Below are 16,663 nucleotides of genomic sequence, written 5' to 3'. Positions count from 1 at the left end.
CCTGTGCCCCCCAGCTGTGTGGAGTCTTTCATAAACTGTTTATGCTGAGTCTGAGTCTGCAGAGGGTCCCGGTGATGTGGAAGACATCATGCCTCGTCCCTGTACCAAAGACGCCTCGTCCCAGTGGCCCCCAGGATTACAGGCCCATGGCACTGACCTCTCACATCATGAAGACCCTGGAAAGACTCATCCTGGACCAGCTACGACCCATAGTAAGACCACATCTGGATCCCCTTCAGTTCGCTTATCAGCCTCGTCTCGGAACAGAGGACGCCATCATCTACTTGCTCAATCGTGTCTACACCCATCTGGACCAGCCGGCGAGCACTGTGAGGGTCATGTTTTTTGACTTTTCCAGTGCTTTCAACACCATCAGGCCGACCCTCCTGGGTGATAAGTTAGCAGCGATGCAGGTGGATGCTTCTCTGGTGTCCTGGATTGTTGATTACCTGACAGGAAGACCACAATGTGTACGTCTCCCACAGTGTGTGTCTGACAAGGTGATCAGCAACACAGGGGCACCACAGGGGACTGTCCTCTCCCCCTTCCTCTTCACCCTCTACACCACAGACTTCAGCCACTGCACAGAGACCTGCCATCTTCAGAAGTTTTCTGATGACTCTGCGGTGGTTGGATGCATCAGCAGGGATGATGAGACAGAGTACCGGGCTGTGGTCGACTCCTTTGTCACGTGGTGTGAGCAGAATCATCTGCAGCTCAACGTGGCAAAGACCAAGGAACTGATCGTGGACTTCAGGAAGACCAGGAAACACTTGACCCCTGTTTCAATTCAGGGGGTCAGTGTTGACATTGTGGAGGACTATAAATACCTTGGAGTACACATTGACAGTAAACTGGACTGGGCTAAAAACACCACAGCACTTTACAGGAAGGGCCAGAGTCGTCTCTATTTTTTGAGGCGACTGAGGTCCTTCAACATCTGCCAGAAAATGCTCAGGATTTTCTATGAGTCTGTTGTGGCCAGTGCGATCCTCTATGCTGTTGCATGCTGGGGGAGCAGGCTGAGGGTCGCAGATGCCAACAGACTCAATAAACTAATCCGTAAGGCCAGCAATGTTGTGGGGATGGAGCTGGACTCCCTCAAGGTGGTGTCGGAGAGGCGGATGTTGTCCAAGATAAAGACAATGTTGGATAACACCTCCCACCCACTCCATGACATGTTGGTCAGTCACAGGAGCTCGTTCAGTGAGAGACTGAGATTACCGAAAAGCACCACTGAACGACACAGGAAATCTTTCCTGCCTGTGGCCATCTCCCTGTACAACGCATCCACTTAACACACTGGTTACTGCTACAACTACACATGTTTCTTTTCCAACTATTTATCTATGAGTGACTTATGTATGTATGTATGTATATATATGTATATATTGTACTATTCTTAGTTAGCATATTGTCTGTCTTGTCTTAATGTTGGTTTATAATGGAGCACTGTAACAAAAAATAATTTCCCCCAGGGATCAATAAAGTATTCTGATTCTGATACTTTCCCTTTCCCATCTACTTTCCATGAATAAGTTTCGATTCAGCACTCTGTGAACAACGAGTCTTTTCAGGAGCCTTCTGTGGCTAACTGTCCTTACAGACTAATAACTTTGGTAATAGTATATTGAATTCAGTCAGCAATTCCTGCTGGTTGGGGTTCATCGAGCCCGGGTCTGTTAAAAAACTGACCATTGTGAAGTTAAAGACAGCTATGCAGAGACCAGGACATGTGGAATGACATTTTATTGCGCCATTAGTCATTTTTCAGACAACAAAGCTCCCTCAACATTAAAACAAACAGCAATGTACAAAACAGCACACCTTTGTTTTATTTTTTTGCCATCAACGGAAATTTAATAAGGTAGTGAGAGTACATAACAGAAAGGAATGGAGTGTAAGGACGCGAATTATGATGATGATGTCGAGATGTATAGGATGAGCTCGATGTCAAAGCCAAAGTAAGCACCATCGTCATATAGTCAGGAAAAGGCCATATTTCAGTAAGAAATATCCCAGAATGGGTGAGGAGAGGTTAAACATGATACAAGAGGGTCGTTATCACAGTTTTCAGACATTTTATCAACTAAAAAAACAAAACAAAACAAAACGAACAAAAAAAAACAATATCGGTGTAGCACTACTTTATCATGCAATTTACTTTAGTAAACCTTCTGACACAGACAAAATATACTTCAATAAGTAGAACTCAATACATCTCTGTCCAGCAATAGTCACAAAGCCTGTAATTTATACTCTTTAAATGTGAGATCCCTATCAAAAATAATATGCAGATTTTTATTTTTCTTAATATATCTAAAGTGCAAGTATTTATCCATTTTTATTCAATGCTTTCTGTAAGTATAAAATACAAAGGAAAAAAACAGCAATGTTTTTCCTGTTTACATGTTATATTTTTCTGAAAGGAGGAGCATCATATATAACAAACCATATATATATATGTATATATATATACACACACACACACACGCCACAGATAAAATATTTTCGAAAGATACAACATATTATCTCTTATGGGGATGGTAAAGGGATTGAGACCAAACGGTGACAATGGGATATGTTCATTGTGCATTGACCCCACCCCCTTAAAAATCCAGGATCCATTTAACCCAACATCTCCAGAACAGCTTCAAGGACGTCTTCAAGAACTATACACAACAGTAGCTTTTACAGTCTGCGAACACGGTGGACCCTACTGCTCGGTGCGTGTGCAAACAGAAGACATGCTGAATGAGCTCCTCTGTCTGTGGTTTTCTAATGAGTCATATAGTGCTTGGCTTTGACCAGAGGCTGCGATTGGTTGTGTGATTAACCAGAAAGTCCGAATGGCCAATGAAAGACTACAACACTGGAAACCAGAAACAGAGCACATTTGGTTGTTTTGAACACCTTAACAGAAGTTCAGTCAGTTCTTTACTTTTTTTGTTTTTTTAGTTAGTACTCGTATAGTCTGGTGGAGGCGCGAGCCGGCATCCGCGTTTCATTTGTGGAAGTTTTCTGTTAAACCGTCATATAGACGGTTTGTTTCCCACCTACAGCGGAGCCATCCTAGCAATCTGACACTGAGGTGCGTGCAGCAAGTAGATATCGCTGCATCTACAACTTAACCTCTCCTCAGTCTGACCAGGAATGGTCTGGTTACCTGTAGTCTGATCAACGAAAGAAAACGGCACACTTAAGTCAAATCTGACAAATGAATACTGCGGGCGAAAGTTCGGTTAACATCGTGGTTAGAGATCACTATGATGGCTGCTGCTGTGGAGAAAATAATTGAAACGGCGCTAACAAGCACAGAGCAGCATCGCTCATGCACATCCAACCCGTCCGGAGCCACCCGAAGACGGCACACCATCACGTCCGCTGACACAGAAAACGAGACGAACGGCATCCGCCTACCATGCTGCATTTAAGTCCTAGAGATGGATGACTGTGTAGATGTGGGCACAACGTGGTTGCGAGGTGACTCCAGGTAAAGGTCTCACAAAATCAGGTTTGATCGCACCGGAAGTACGCTTCAGACAAAGACCCGAAAAAGCCACGTTCAACGCTAAAAACACAACCGACCCAGTAGCACCTGGAGAAAACAAAAGAACACATGTTTAAATCTTTTTTGAAAACAAAAAAAGAAGCGAACAATGTGTGCGTTTCACAGAGTGAGGCATTCACAAAGTGAACTCTATGAGCATGTTCAGGCTCTCCTCATATTTGGCCATTAGAGAAAAAGAGAAAGGAAGCGTCGTATTTCCAGTCTTAGCATGTAGCAGACATGATTAAAGTCAGTCAGGCTAAAGCTAGAACACTTTGGGGAATAAGTGCTGTATCACCACAGTGACTTCAGACTCGCGGTGACCTCAAGATGAACTCAGGTTGACCTCAGATGTGCTTTTCTGGGCACATAGTCATAGGTGGTTTGTACGTGCATTCAATGAAAATAAATGTTTTTTGTATTGAGGGCAGTGTGAGGAAATATAATCATCTCTGTAAGAAGTGGAAGAGATTTCCAGAGAGAAAGGTCCTAACTCGATCTGTCTGCAGCCGGGTTGGAAGGTTGTGGCAGGCTGCTGCTGCTGCTGGTAAGCCCTTACAGTGCAGTGCCAGGCTTCATCGGGCCTTTCACTGTCACTGAGACAAACGTGGGCCAGAAACAGTCCTGTGGTGAACAGATGGGATTTTCTGGAACCTTTTTTTCTTCTCCTGCCATCACAAACGCAGCCAATCAGACACAAATCAGCTTTTAAAACTAAGGATTGAACTTGTGACACCTTAGGAGCCCAAGTGTGCTCCGGGGACTTCTGCTTTCGGCCCGGCCTCAGCTCTCCTACATACACGGTAGGCCTCGCTTTTAGCCGCTTTTATCCAGCTGAGGCCTCTAAAGTGTTCCCTTCCCGTCAGCTAGGTGGCATGCCACACCGACAGGCTCAGTCGTATTTAACACACTGAGAATTCAGCAGGACCTCAGTGCAGGGCTGAGTCAGCTGAGTCAAAATGAAGGGATGGACTACACGTCCTAAGTGATGAATAGTGCACAAGCAACAAGCCTTTTTTTAACGCCTGGGAAAGGGAGCGAGACTGCGACAAGAGTCTTCCCACATCAGAGGGGATTGTGATCCTCGCCATGAAAACAACAACAAACTCCTCTGTCCTTTGGCTTCTGCCGCGGCTGATCGCTATCACCCGGCTCGATTGAAACCCCAGAAAAGCCTAAGTCAAACTGCGGTTCACCTGTACTGCAGTCCCAGGTGAGCGAGGGCTCGCACTCAGGCTCCAAGCACACAGTTCTCTTTCTCCTAATGACAGGAGGCCTTGTGCAGTTCTAGACACAATTCAAAACACTTCAGAGGCCTCCCAAACACTCAGATATCAACAAGAGGCCTTAACAGGGGGAGAGTATGTGTGTGTCTGTGCGTGCGTGTATGTGTGTGTATGCCAGCCACCCCTGGACCCAAGTCCCAAGATACTATTCAAGCTTAGTGTAGAAGGGCCAACATGGAGACAGTCAGAGGTTGTTGACGGTCTGTGTTGTGTGTTTGGAGGAGAACTTTTTTTTCGTTTTCCTAAGGGAGGACGTAAAATACCCGAGCTAGTCTACGCGCACTGAGAGACAGACAAGGCAGCCTACTGGTTTACAGAAAGTGACAGGAAGAAAAACAATTTAAAAAAAACTCACAACGAGTCTGACTTTTTTCACCTCGAGAAGTAAAAGTCTTCACATTTTGGAAATATAATGCGATGCATCCACTTCATCATCATGCTTTCAAATATCTACTGATCACATAGCCTATACATTTTTTTCGTCTATACACGTGATACAATGCCACGATTGGCACGTACACAATATTGCACACTAATATAAAATGTCCTACACTAGTCAGTGGCTTCATCTCTGGCTGGGAGGGGAAACCTGACACGTTTTGGACGACATACTGTGGAGGAAAGGGGAAAAAAAGAAGCATCAGAATAACAATGCAAAAGTGACATATTCTGAGCGGCGAGGCCCCCAAGGAGCGATCAAGGGGCTGTAGCACCATAAAGAGATAGACACTGCCTCGGCCCTGCACTGATAGGCCTCTACATCCGCTGGACCGCATTCGTACTGACTGCATGGGACCGGCCGGCTGGCCTGCCTGGCTGGCTGACTGCCTGGCTCTTTAACAGCATCCATCTCAGCTCTGACAAATAAGCCTCATCCAGCCGCTCCTGGGTTTTCGTTTTTTTATTTTTATTGTATTTATATATTTTTGTTGTTGTTGCTGTTTTTTTCATTTTTTGTTTTTCTTTTTAACATCATGGTGCATATGGTGAGCAAAGCCACCCATAACATTTCCAGCTTACTTTCCACGCTCGCGCACACTCAGTGAGATCTCGGGAGGCACCGATCAGTCCGTTGAGCCAGGGGTGCGGCTAGGGATTCTGGGCTCCATGTTGCGCCATAGCACAACATGCATAGCCCCCAAAGTGCCAACAACACCCAAGAACACAACTGGACCCACCCCCTGCCCCCAGCTCCTAGCAGCCTTTCAGCTTTACTTTTGGTGTTGCCACGCATGCTCCATGCACTGCAGGGGTGTGAATCCCACAGCCCTGGTGAGTATATATTTCTGCCTACATAACAGCACTCGTAAATGAAAACATACAGCGGTCGAGGTCACAGACCATCCACGTGAGAACACGTAAACGAGTGGAGTGTATAAGGCACGGGTCGTAATGACGTCAGAGAGGATGCGTCGCCTCGCCGCGCGCTGCGCTGACGCGTCTTTTTTTGTCTGTTTGTTTCTGCGCCTTGCGCTCCCACATATGGACCTTTTTTAATATCCTTTTGCATCCCCCACCACCTTGAGGAAAAGAAAAAACAAAAAACAACAACGTAAAGAAAAAAATCCCACAGAAAACGTGGGCATCTTAATAAGGAATTTTTTTTACAGCTGATTCACAAAATCATAATTAGTACATCTAAGTTAGCACTTTTTTCATTTAAGTTTATGTGGACATGGTGCAAGAGGGTTGATATTCAATAGAGTAGCTCAGAGATAGGTTTAACCCATTTGTTTGAGGCGCACATAGGCTATTTGGGTTTGTGTCTCAACCGTTTCCATAATGGCATGAGAGAAATGCTTCCATTAGCCGACTACGTTTAGGCCAAATTAGAGACTACAGCCTACTTTGCCAACTTCTTTTCAAAACATGTGCCTACACGCATGCTGACAGGTGTTTACAAGGCCTGCAGTGCTGCCTTCTGCAACTCATTGAGCATTGCCATATTTATTCTGCGTACCTTTATAATAAACTATACATCTGGATTCGGATTTTGGTTTCATAAAGTCCATAATATATCCTCTTTGTGCTGATGTCAAATATTCCTTCTCCATGAAGACTTTATACTCTAAACCTCTGGTTTTATTTAGATTAAATCTTAGGTCTATTACCAGTTTTTAAAACACTTAAACATTTTTTTTTGTGAAATAGCTTTGATGTGTGCAAAATCTGTCATCGATAGAGATATAAACACTCTGTTCATTGTCACTTAAATCAAGTAGGAAACGGTTCATATCTTACAGTTCAGTCCTTGATAGCAGCGGCTTACTGTTACATGGGTGGTAAGTGGGGTGACATCCAGTAAAATGAGCGAGGAGACAGCAGAGGTGCTGCCATGTCTGTGGAGGTTGTGTGTGTGGGGTGATTCCCTTGTAGATTCTCTTTCTATTTTACAGTTAAAAGTCTGGGTTGTTTTTTTCTCTTCAGAGTCCAACGTTGTCTCGGTTGTTTCATGTCAGCTCTCCTAAAATCCGCGTCAGTCATCGTCGCCGTCGTCTCCGCCGTGCGGGCCCTCAGGTAGCAGTTCCGAGGCCCTTTTCTCTCTACTCCTCTCCTGGATCTTCCTCATCTCCTCCGCATATTTACAGAAGGTGTTACCGAATTTGGACCACACTTTGCAGGGAACCGTAATGGAGTTCCGGTACGTGGGCTTCACCTCACTCACCCGCATGAACACCCCGTACTTATTGGAGCCCACGTCAAAGAAGAAGCGCTTGTTGTCGACAGTGAGCGAGGTGCCCTCCGGGAGCTCCGCCGGCTCCTCGTCCACGCCGTAGTCGTCGATGAGTTTGGCTAAAGCGTCGCGGAACTCGATGAGACCCTGCGCCGGCAGAGCGATGGTCTGGCCTTGCGCGCTTCCCAATCCGGGCCCCCGATTAACGGTCTGTCGGATCCTCAGGAACCGCCCCCTCTGGTTCTCTTTCAGATCCATGTAATATTTCCGATTCTCCCGCACCAGGAATTCGCTCTTGAGCGCCCGCCGGGGCTCATCCTGCACCATGTCCGGGTTGGTCGGGCCCAGCTGGGCGTAATGTTCGATAAAGTCCCCGAGATAGTCGCGGAACTCCACGGCGACAGACATGGAGAGAGTGAGGCGGCTCTTGTTTCCCCCAGCCCCGACCTCGGCTATCTTTAGGAAGCGGCCTTTAACATTCTGCTTCACGTCAAGGTAGAAGCGCTTGTTCTGGATGTCGACGCGCTTCGAGGCGAGCTCCTCGGTGTCGTGCTGCAGCCGGGACATGGCGCCCATTGCGCCCGGAGGCAGCGAGCCGGGGCCTGCGGTGGGCCCTCCGTGGTCACTGCCACTGTCTCTGTCCGCCATGATGCTGCCTCCCTGCTTTACCTTCCACCGTCTCCCTCTGCCTGCTGCAACCTCGACTGCCCGTCAAACCGCTCCGCCGCTCTATCGCGAGACGAGAGAGGAGAAAAGGGTGAAAAAATGAAAGTAACTGTAGTGTGGTGTTACTGTAGTACTCCGAGCGGGCTGCGTTCAAGGTCCCCGCGCGGTTTTTGCAACGTTTCGCAGAATTTACATTTTAAGCCGTTAAAGTAGTCGCATACTGCAAATGAAAGCCTAAAACTCCGCAGCCGAGCTCACAGACAAATGTGTTTACATAAATAAGCGGGTCTAAGCAAATGAAGATCACGGGGTTTGAAACCTGTGTCAAACACAGCTAAGAGCAGGGCGCAGACAAAGGCTTAGCCTACCTGGTGGTTACTGGGTCGGGTGTTTCGGCACCATGGACAGTCGTTTTGGGGGTTTCAGCACCACGGACAGCGAACCCGCACGGAAGGAGATGCGGGGAAGGGAGAGCGGGGTGAAAAAGAAATTTCTGAATGAACAGTCGATGGTGGCTGCGTGGGATTTTGATGCACTGCGAAGCACCGTGAATCATTAGCCTGTGATTGGACACGCTGGTGTGTCTCTGTTTCTCTCAATGGGAAATGACATTGAAGGGCTTAAAAAAAAAGTTAAAGGGAAGGAAAACCTGTTGCTATACATTTATTGGCACACACGGTGACACGAGTGTTTGGCAGCACTTCTGATAATGATTTTCTCCTCTATCAGTGGGAGCCTTTAAGATTCTGATTTTCTTGGAATTCACTTCAAGGCCTGACACTTAGCGCTTTATATGGGCAAAATAAATAGCCCGGTGACCCCCACAAACACAAGCACTACTGTTTGGGGTCCACGAGACAATCACCACTGCAAAATTCTAGGTATCAAATTAGTGGAATAGAATGAGCCATAATGTGTGAAAACCAGAGTCATTACAGTTTTGTATTGTCTAACTAGTTTTGATTTCATTTTGATTTTGATTTTTTTTTTCTTTTAAGCCAGTTTAGTTTCAGTAAGAGTGAAGTTCTGTTTAGCTTTTATTGTTTGAAAATGTTCAATTGTAGTTTTTTTTAGTTTCTGTGTTCATTGTAGTCTTTGTAATATATGCTGTGTGGAGGGCACATGTCAGAGACAGGATTTAGGAAGTCATTGCAGAAGTGACAATAAAAACACAGACACTTGAAAGCAGCAGACTCACAAACAGAGTCTCAATAAACACCAACAAAGTCTCATTTTTATTGGTTTTTAGTTTTGAAAGTTGACACAATTGTTTCAGTCTTAATATTTTTCAAGAGCCTTTTTTTTTTTTTTTTTTAGTCGACTAAAATGTTTTTTCACATCTAGTTTGAATTTTAGTTTTAGTTGACTATGATAACCTTTGTGAAAACAACCTTTCCTTTATTGTTAAATTAGTTTTATCCCACCTGCAATCCACATGCTCACGCTGCATCCATAACTCCTCCAATCCCTGTCCCTAATAATTAGGAGCTACGGGAAACATGAATTCAGTAAATAGTTCACCGGTGGAACTACATGCTTTTCACTGGGATCTCCAGTATAATTGTGTTCATAGAAAAGTGTCATATAATGGTAATTATAAAAACTATATGAAGTAACTGAGTTACAGCATTGTTAAAAGTTACGCACTAAAGCAATGGAAGAAATGATATGACTATTGCTTGTATCAAAGGCATGTCACATCTTCATGTCTGAGCATCTTCCATATGTTAAGTAAAAGCAATGTCATCATATCAATGCTATTAAATGTCATAATAGCAGTAAACACAACAAGTGCCCGTGTAGCAGACCTGAAGAAGGACAAGATGGAGAGACTTGATGGGGTTTGACCTAATAATCTCTGGAATATATAATTTATATCAGTAGACCAAGTCTGAAAAAAGACCACCTCTTGTGTTTTATTCGCAACCGTTTAATTGTTTGTTTTTTTTCTAAACTTGCACTTAAATGAATAAAACAGGAGGTTTATGCTTTGTCTTTGCAGAGTGACACTGATGTAATCTCACATAAAAGAAAGGGTGGCTAGGGCAGCTACAAAGAAATGTGTGTCAAGTACAGAAAAGCATATTCCCTACAAGAACTGTAAAAAAAAAAGGTGCTTTGAGTGATCAGGTAGAGTAGAAGAGTGTTATATATAAGAACCAGATCATTTACCATTTACCAAAATGACTGCTGGGTTGTTACGATTAGTGTATCATGACAGGGAAGTTCAAGCGACCTCATCAGCACCCTGCTGAAGTGCTGATGTAGCGACAAACGTGCCCCCCTTTGCTCGAGTTCAGGGAGGTTGTGAAGGCAGTTGGTGGTGGCTGCCCCTGGCCAGTGAACAGCAGGAATCATTTTCACTCCACTTTGCTTGGTCAACAAATGATTTGTTTTCAAGGCTAATTTAGAACAATTCCCAAAATTGCATGCGAGCTTTCTGAACGAGGGCTTCCAAGTTGACTAGATCAAGGAGAGACTGATCCTTGTGTATGTGGGTTGTAGGTGGGGAGGGATGATGTGGGGCAGGGTCATAGGATAGATCAGAGATTGGCTGATCCAGTTCTGTGAGCTGGGTGAAACAACTGCAAAAATGTGGAGCAATCTAAACATTCGACTGAGCACATCTAAAACCACAGAGATCAGTGGCACTCCGGCTTCACTCCTGGCTCCATGTGAAAATAATGTATGAACAGGGATGTGGTTTTCCTGCTTGGACAGAGAAATAAAGCTGTCCAGCACCATGGACAGAGGCAGGCCCCTGACCCTGGTGATGAGGGGAAGATGAGGCCATGCTCAGATGAAATGGCTATATACATTTTCTTTATCTCTCTCTCTCTCTCTCTCTCTCTCTCTCTCTATATATATATATATATATATATATATATATATATGGAGATATGAAAACTGTCCAAGTGTCCCCTATGTGACATTATAGTTTCTGATTTCCTCTGTATGGACTACAAAAAGTCTTTCTGACCTCTAACGAAGGTCGCACAGCTCCTGACAGGGAGGGAAAGGCAAATCTTATGAATGGCTTGGCTGATGGAGGCAGAGACTGGGAGGGGATACTTATGGTCAACATAAAAAAAACCCCAAAAAACCTCAGCACTTTGTAAAGGGGTCTCATTTCATTGGTGGATGCGTATTCAGTGGAAAATGAGGCTTTATTCACTGTATCTAAGCCAGATTGGCGAAAAATATTTGTGTCTTTCTATAATAACACCCGCATTTTCTGGTAACTGTTGCTACCACGTGTTGCCACAGGAGTCGGCAAAACTGCAAGGCGACATTTGTGAAGTGTAATGACTCGCAAAAACAGCGCTGAACATAAAAGCGGGATTCGGGCGTGCTTTGCAGAAGCAGATATATTTTCCAGAGGGGCCATCTAACAGCTCAGAGAGCTCAGCTCCGAAGCGCCCGCTCGCCTCTACATGCCGTGGAATCCATTGAGAGAATTTCGCAGCGTTAGTCATCGCAACAGCTATCCGCAGTGTGTGTGTGTGTGTAGCAGTCGCCTATAGCCTCTCTTGCACCTCTTGCACCGGAGATCCACAGTAGGCGCCGTGCAGGGCTTGGCTACAGACGCAACTCCGCGCTGCTGATGTGGTGTGCCTGTGCACCGCGTGCGTGATTTCTCCTGCACCCACCCCGCAGAGGTTTTGTTTTTTGGGTTTTGTTTTTTTTTTTCAAACAGAGTCTGCCGGCATGCTCACACGCCGGTTGGGTCCGTGCCGGTGGGCCGGTGGGTGCCCGGGTCATTAGGGTGTTTGCGCAGGACGTGGCGAGGCGACGCCGTTGACCGGGCAGGTGATGTTTGCTCACGTAAGCCGCTCGCGTTTGATGAGGGGCGCAGGGGACGCGGCTGGAGGGTGCGCGCTACTGTTGCAACGCCTCACCGGATAACCGCTGCTCTCTCATCCTGTCCGTTGGACCTCTCCGCGGTAGGGGGTTTGTTGATTTCCCCCCTTTTTTTAATTTGAATTTTTTTGCTTCCTGACTAACGGATTTGCAACACTGGGACTCTTGACGATATATAAGTGGATAAAGGAGCCGATACTGCGTGTGCGTGGAGCACAGCATATCATTTCTTGTGATTCCCCTGTACGCGCAAGTCGCTTTTTTTTTCTTTCCAAAGAGGCAATGCGCCCACCCATGCGATGCTAGCCTATTAGCTGGAGAGAGAGAGAGAGAGAGAGCGAGAGAGAGAAAGAGAGGTTTCAGCCCTGGATTCGAGAGGAGACTAATTTACGAGTCTTGTTTTGCCTTTCAGGAAAAGGGGAGATAAGAGGGGGGAGGGTGGTTGGTGAAGGAGAATGCAGCAATCACATTTTTAAGCATGCAGAAGCGGGCCGTTTCCGGTTCCTAGGCTGCTGTGTCCCCCCCATCCGACGCCAGCAGCCGTATGGGGAAAGCAGCGGCAGACACAGATGGCATGGACACTTCCACAAGGTCTGCCGCTCTGCCCTGCCTGCTCTGCCGGAGCCCGTTCGCCGCCGTCTCTCTCTTCCAGCTTGCTCCGCCGCCCAGCAGCACTGCAGCACAGCACAGGCTGACGGCATGAGGCTTGATCCAGTGCATTTCTCCATGCTGGTCATCGGGGTCTCCTTCGCCTGTTACGCCCCGAGTCTCAACTCCCTCCAGGACCAGGCGTACAGATCAGCCGTGGTCATCGAGGGCGAGGTGCGCTCCTCCCCGGAGAACGTCTCCTCCCGGGAGCCCTACAGCGTGAATGTCAAGGTGCTGGATGTGTGGCCCGTCAACAGCGGCGGCCTCGAGAGGGAGCAGCTCGTGACCGTCGGGGACTTCGGTTCCGAGGCCCCGTGCACCACGGTGGAGAAGGACCACAGATATATCTTTTTCATGGACCCCACCGCCGAGCCCTTGGTATTCAAGGCATCGTACGCCCCCGTGGACGCCAGCGAGCCGGAGTCGAAGAAGGATGTTGAGAGAGTGTTGTGCGAGGACTGCGGTAAGTTTAAGGCTTTTCCCTCATACCTGCCATCCACTCACAGCGCACTATAAGGGCCACTGAAACTGCCATGGTGATGTAAGGGAGACATCCAGCACTCTGGCTGCGCATGCACGTTCCCAGTTCATACAGTGTGTCAGCGTACACACACACATATGAGCGATTGACACCTCAGTTTTCCATAACCCGGTCACCCATAATATATGAGAGGCATGTCAGGGGAATGTGTGTGTGTCGCGTAATCTGTCTGTGTGTCCAAAAAAGAAAAAAGAAAAAATGAGAGATGGTTAGTTAAACCTAAGTAACCACCACCACCCTCCTCCCTCTCCACCGGTTATGACCCAAACGGCAGCATGAAGCCCAGGACCTGCATCGTGTCATCCTCACGGTAGCCTACATGTGCTGCGTTAAGGTGAAACGCACCGGCGGAAAAGCCAGCGGCTCTTCTTGTCGTGTCGCTCCTGTGTGAGTGAGGCAGAAAGTTAGGCCCAGAATGTGATGGGAATCGGGGACAGCAGCCTCGTCTTGAACTAACCTCCTTTCCAAACTTTGCATCGGAGCCTTCAGCCAGTGTTAGATCTGTCACATCTGACGCCTTTTTTTTCTCCTTCAGAAATTGTGGCGAAAGTCTCCACAGTGTCTGTGTGGACTGCAGTGACAGTACGTGGGCGGTGATGGCAGTTTAAAATCTCTAAAACTTGCTGCCAGTTTTTAACATTAAAAAAAAAAATCGTGGTTTGTTCTTGTCTCTACAAACAACAGAGGCTGCGGTGGCCCTTTGTTCTGGGGAGTTTAACCAGAGAGGGCCACAAGTTTGATAGTCTGCACTTTTTGTCTCTCTTTATTTTATTATTGCTGTTTATTTCTTTAAGATAATGGAAAAGCCTTTCCCCCCTCTACAGCAGAGCTCTGGAAATCAGCTTCAGCTCAGTTATGACCTCACATGGTGTGACTTATGAATGTTGTAATGTATATTCAATCTACTTTGAACATAACGCTTAAAAACACAATAATGAGTTTCTTTTTTTTGGCTGAATGTTCTTTGTGAGCCACTGCACCTTTGTTTTCAGCACTGACATGCTTCGCTGCCTTTGAGAAGCTGTAACTACAATAGCCTCAGTTATTGTTAAAGCATCTGGCAGCCATGAAGCGAAGAACTACAAAGACAGGAAGTAGTAATTCAGCCTCTAAAATAGAGAATAAGATCTTCAGTGAGAGCCACGCATTTCTCTCAAATGAGCACCAGCGTAAAACCTTTTAAGGGTCTCCTTTTTAAAAAATGAGGGTTTTAAAAAAACAAACAAAAAAACCTTTAGAAACATGTAATCTTAAAATGTGACATTTATTTTCCAGGCTTGTGTGTCTGTGTATCTGTAGTGTTGCAGCCTAACAGGAGTTAGCTCAGATGTCTCAACAAAGGGTGCATGGAGGTTCTATTTTTACCTCCATGACATGCTAAAATTATCCAGTCATTTATTAATGACAGTGCTGTTGCAATCAGTCTGAACACATTTTCCAGGCAGGGATAAGCTCAGGAGAGGAGATACCCACTTATGAGCTGATTCACCTCTCATGTGTGCGCACATTCTCGCACGCGCTGATGTGTCTCCATGTCTCCAGAGGACATTACACTGACCTATTCTCTGTTGTTAACCACGACAACTATATTTGCCCTAAACCTCCACCTAACCTCACCTTCAACCTAAAGTATGTTGCTCCACATGATGGCGATTCATCTAGGGCTGATTTAGTCCTCACGACATAAGTGAGGCCTGCGTTTGTGTCCATGTATAAGAAAGTTGAGTCTCCGGAGTGTGACTGTCCAAACAGATCTACGTTCTCTCAACATGAGTAGCATAAGTGCGCGCACGCAGAGGCTCACACGACAACTACACACACAATAAGAGCCTAAATTACATGAAGAACCCCAACCTAATTAGACTCTCCAGAGTGTGTGGCGACACTATAGATTCACCGTAGCAACTCGTAGTCTCTGAATGTCCACTGTTTCCGTTACGTCCCTCATCAATTTTGTTTCTTTTCCAGGACTGGATGAGATTGACACACGAGTGGAATATATGAGAGGTTAACGAGAGGTTAAAGAAACACGTATATTTTTTATTGACAGTGCAGTAGCCTTAAAGCTTTATAAAATCTGCTGCGGTGAAGTTGATTTAGGACCTGATTTAAAACAGACAAAATATTACACAGTTCAGATCATACACCCCTGTACGCCACCACAGTGGATTTTACATCAAGTCGAGCTTTCTGATTTAATTCAGAGGGTTTAACAAAAGTATTGCAATAACAGTTTAGGAATTACAGTTATCTTTATACAGAGGTTGAACGTAACTGAACAGCTGACTAACACACAGTTTCATGGCCTGGTGGATTTGCAGTTTAAGTCACCAAATGTAAGCGAAGGAGGCCATCATTAGGCTGAAAAAAACAAAAAATAAATGCATCAGAGAGTTAGCAAACACTTGCAGAGTGGCCAAATCAACCATTTGATATGTTTTTATAAAGAAGAAATTCACTGACGGTTCAGTGGTTTCTCAAAGTACTTTGAAGCTAGTGAGAGTGAGTTTTGTGAGTTTTTGAGACCTCTGCATCACCAGTGTGATTTTTTCCCCCTTTGAAAAAACACAATAAAGTACACAGTACATTTTTAAGCACCAGATTTTTAACAAAGTCAGATGTAGCAAATATGATACAAATCAAAACTCATATATATGCATTTATATTTAATTTAAACTTGTCAGATAGTTCAATAAACACTCTATTTACAAGAATTTTGAATTATCTGAATTACTTCATGGTTCAAGCTTAAAAGTGTTAAAAGTGAAAGCTACTCTTGAGGCATATGTGGATTGTTTAATTTAAAGACAACTGTGGCGATGTACAGAGACAACTTTACAAAATAAAAGTCAGACTATCGAAACACTTGTGGCTCTAACAGCACCAACCTGCAGCGTGGAGTCAGATGGGTTTCACATGTCTGCTTGTATGCGCTCAAACATAGAAACCTTCAAGGAAACTGCTGCTCACTGGCCAAAAGTTCTCCTTAGTTGTAGCTTGCTGGCTGTGGTGATGTTTTTCACTGGGTGAATGCAGTAATGTCAGTGTCGCCTGCAAATGAGTTACGACGGAGCAGGACTCACAGCCAGCAGTGAGGCTGGAGATGTGCAAGCAAAGGTGCTTGCAAAGTTTCACTGAAGACAGGAGAAATGGCAGCTGACAAGTGGGTTAGCAAGGGGTGTGTCTGCGGACACCAATCCAAAAGCAAGTCTAAAGGAAGGCAGCCAATCACAGCCAAACACTTTTATACACACCCTTACCCCTGTCTGTCAGCATGATGGGATCCAAAAGGGCTTTGGGCTTTAGGTTTTCAATAGCATAGCTAATAAAGCTGTGGGTTGCACCAGGCTTATGAGTTTTGCTGATACTAGCTGATGATGTTGTTTTTTACAGAGATTTTTTTGTGCAATAAAAACAGACAGCAGCAAACTGACAGC

General features: G+C 45.6%; 2 protein-coding genes across 4 annotated transcripts in view; one reads left to right on the top strand and one right to left on the bottom strand.

Moving 5' to 3' along the window:
* Positions 1-1,731: 1,731 nt before the first annotated feature.
* Positions 1,732-8,264, bottom strand: purab (purine-rich element binding protein Ab). Of its 2 annotated transcripts, none has more exons than XM_086306582.1 (2): positions 7,078-8,264; positions 1,732-6,356 (listed from the first exon to the last, which is right to left on the bottom strand). In XM_086306582.1, the coding sequence occupies exon 1, from the start codon at positions 8,156-8,158 to the stop codon at positions 7,313-7,315; it is 846 nt and encodes a 281-aa protein (XP_086162708.1). In that variant the 5' UTR covers positions 8,159-8,264; the 3' UTR covers positions 1,732-6,356; positions 7,078-7,312. The 2 variants fall into 2 exon arrangements, with proteins under 2 accessions (XP_086162708.1, XP_086162717.1); XM_086306591.1 differs by having other exon boundaries at positions 1,732-3,598.
* Positions 8,265-11,513: 3,249 nt separating this feature from the next.
* nrg2b (neuregulin 2b) overlaps positions 11,514-16,663 on the top strand; it is an 80,448-nt gene continuing 75,298 nt past the window's right edge. For both annotated transcript variants that reach the window (XM_086306631.1, XM_086306624.1), the window contains exon 1: positions 11,514-13,148. In XM_086306631.1, coding sequence (XP_086162757.1) covers positions 12,737-13,148 — 412 coding nt within the window. In that variant the 5' untranslated portion in view covers positions 11,514-12,736. The remainder of the gene's footprint in view (positions 13,149-16,663) is intronic.

The sequence above is a fragment of the Aulonocara sp. 'chitande type north' Nkhata Bay genome, linkage group LG2 (assembly GCF_057382095.1).
Source record: "Aulonocara sp. 'chitande type north' Nkhata Bay isolate Kocher_YH1m ecotype deep benthic linkage group LG2, A_spYH_male_GT1.1, whole genome shotgun sequence".
Classification (NCBI taxonomy): Eukaryota; Metazoa; Chordata; class Actinopteri; order Cichliformes; family Cichlidae; genus Aulonocara; species Aulonocara sp. 'chitande type north' Nkhata Bay.
The sequence above is the reverse complement of the archived record's forward strand: the minus strand, read 5'-3'. Positions and strand labels throughout refer to the sequence as shown.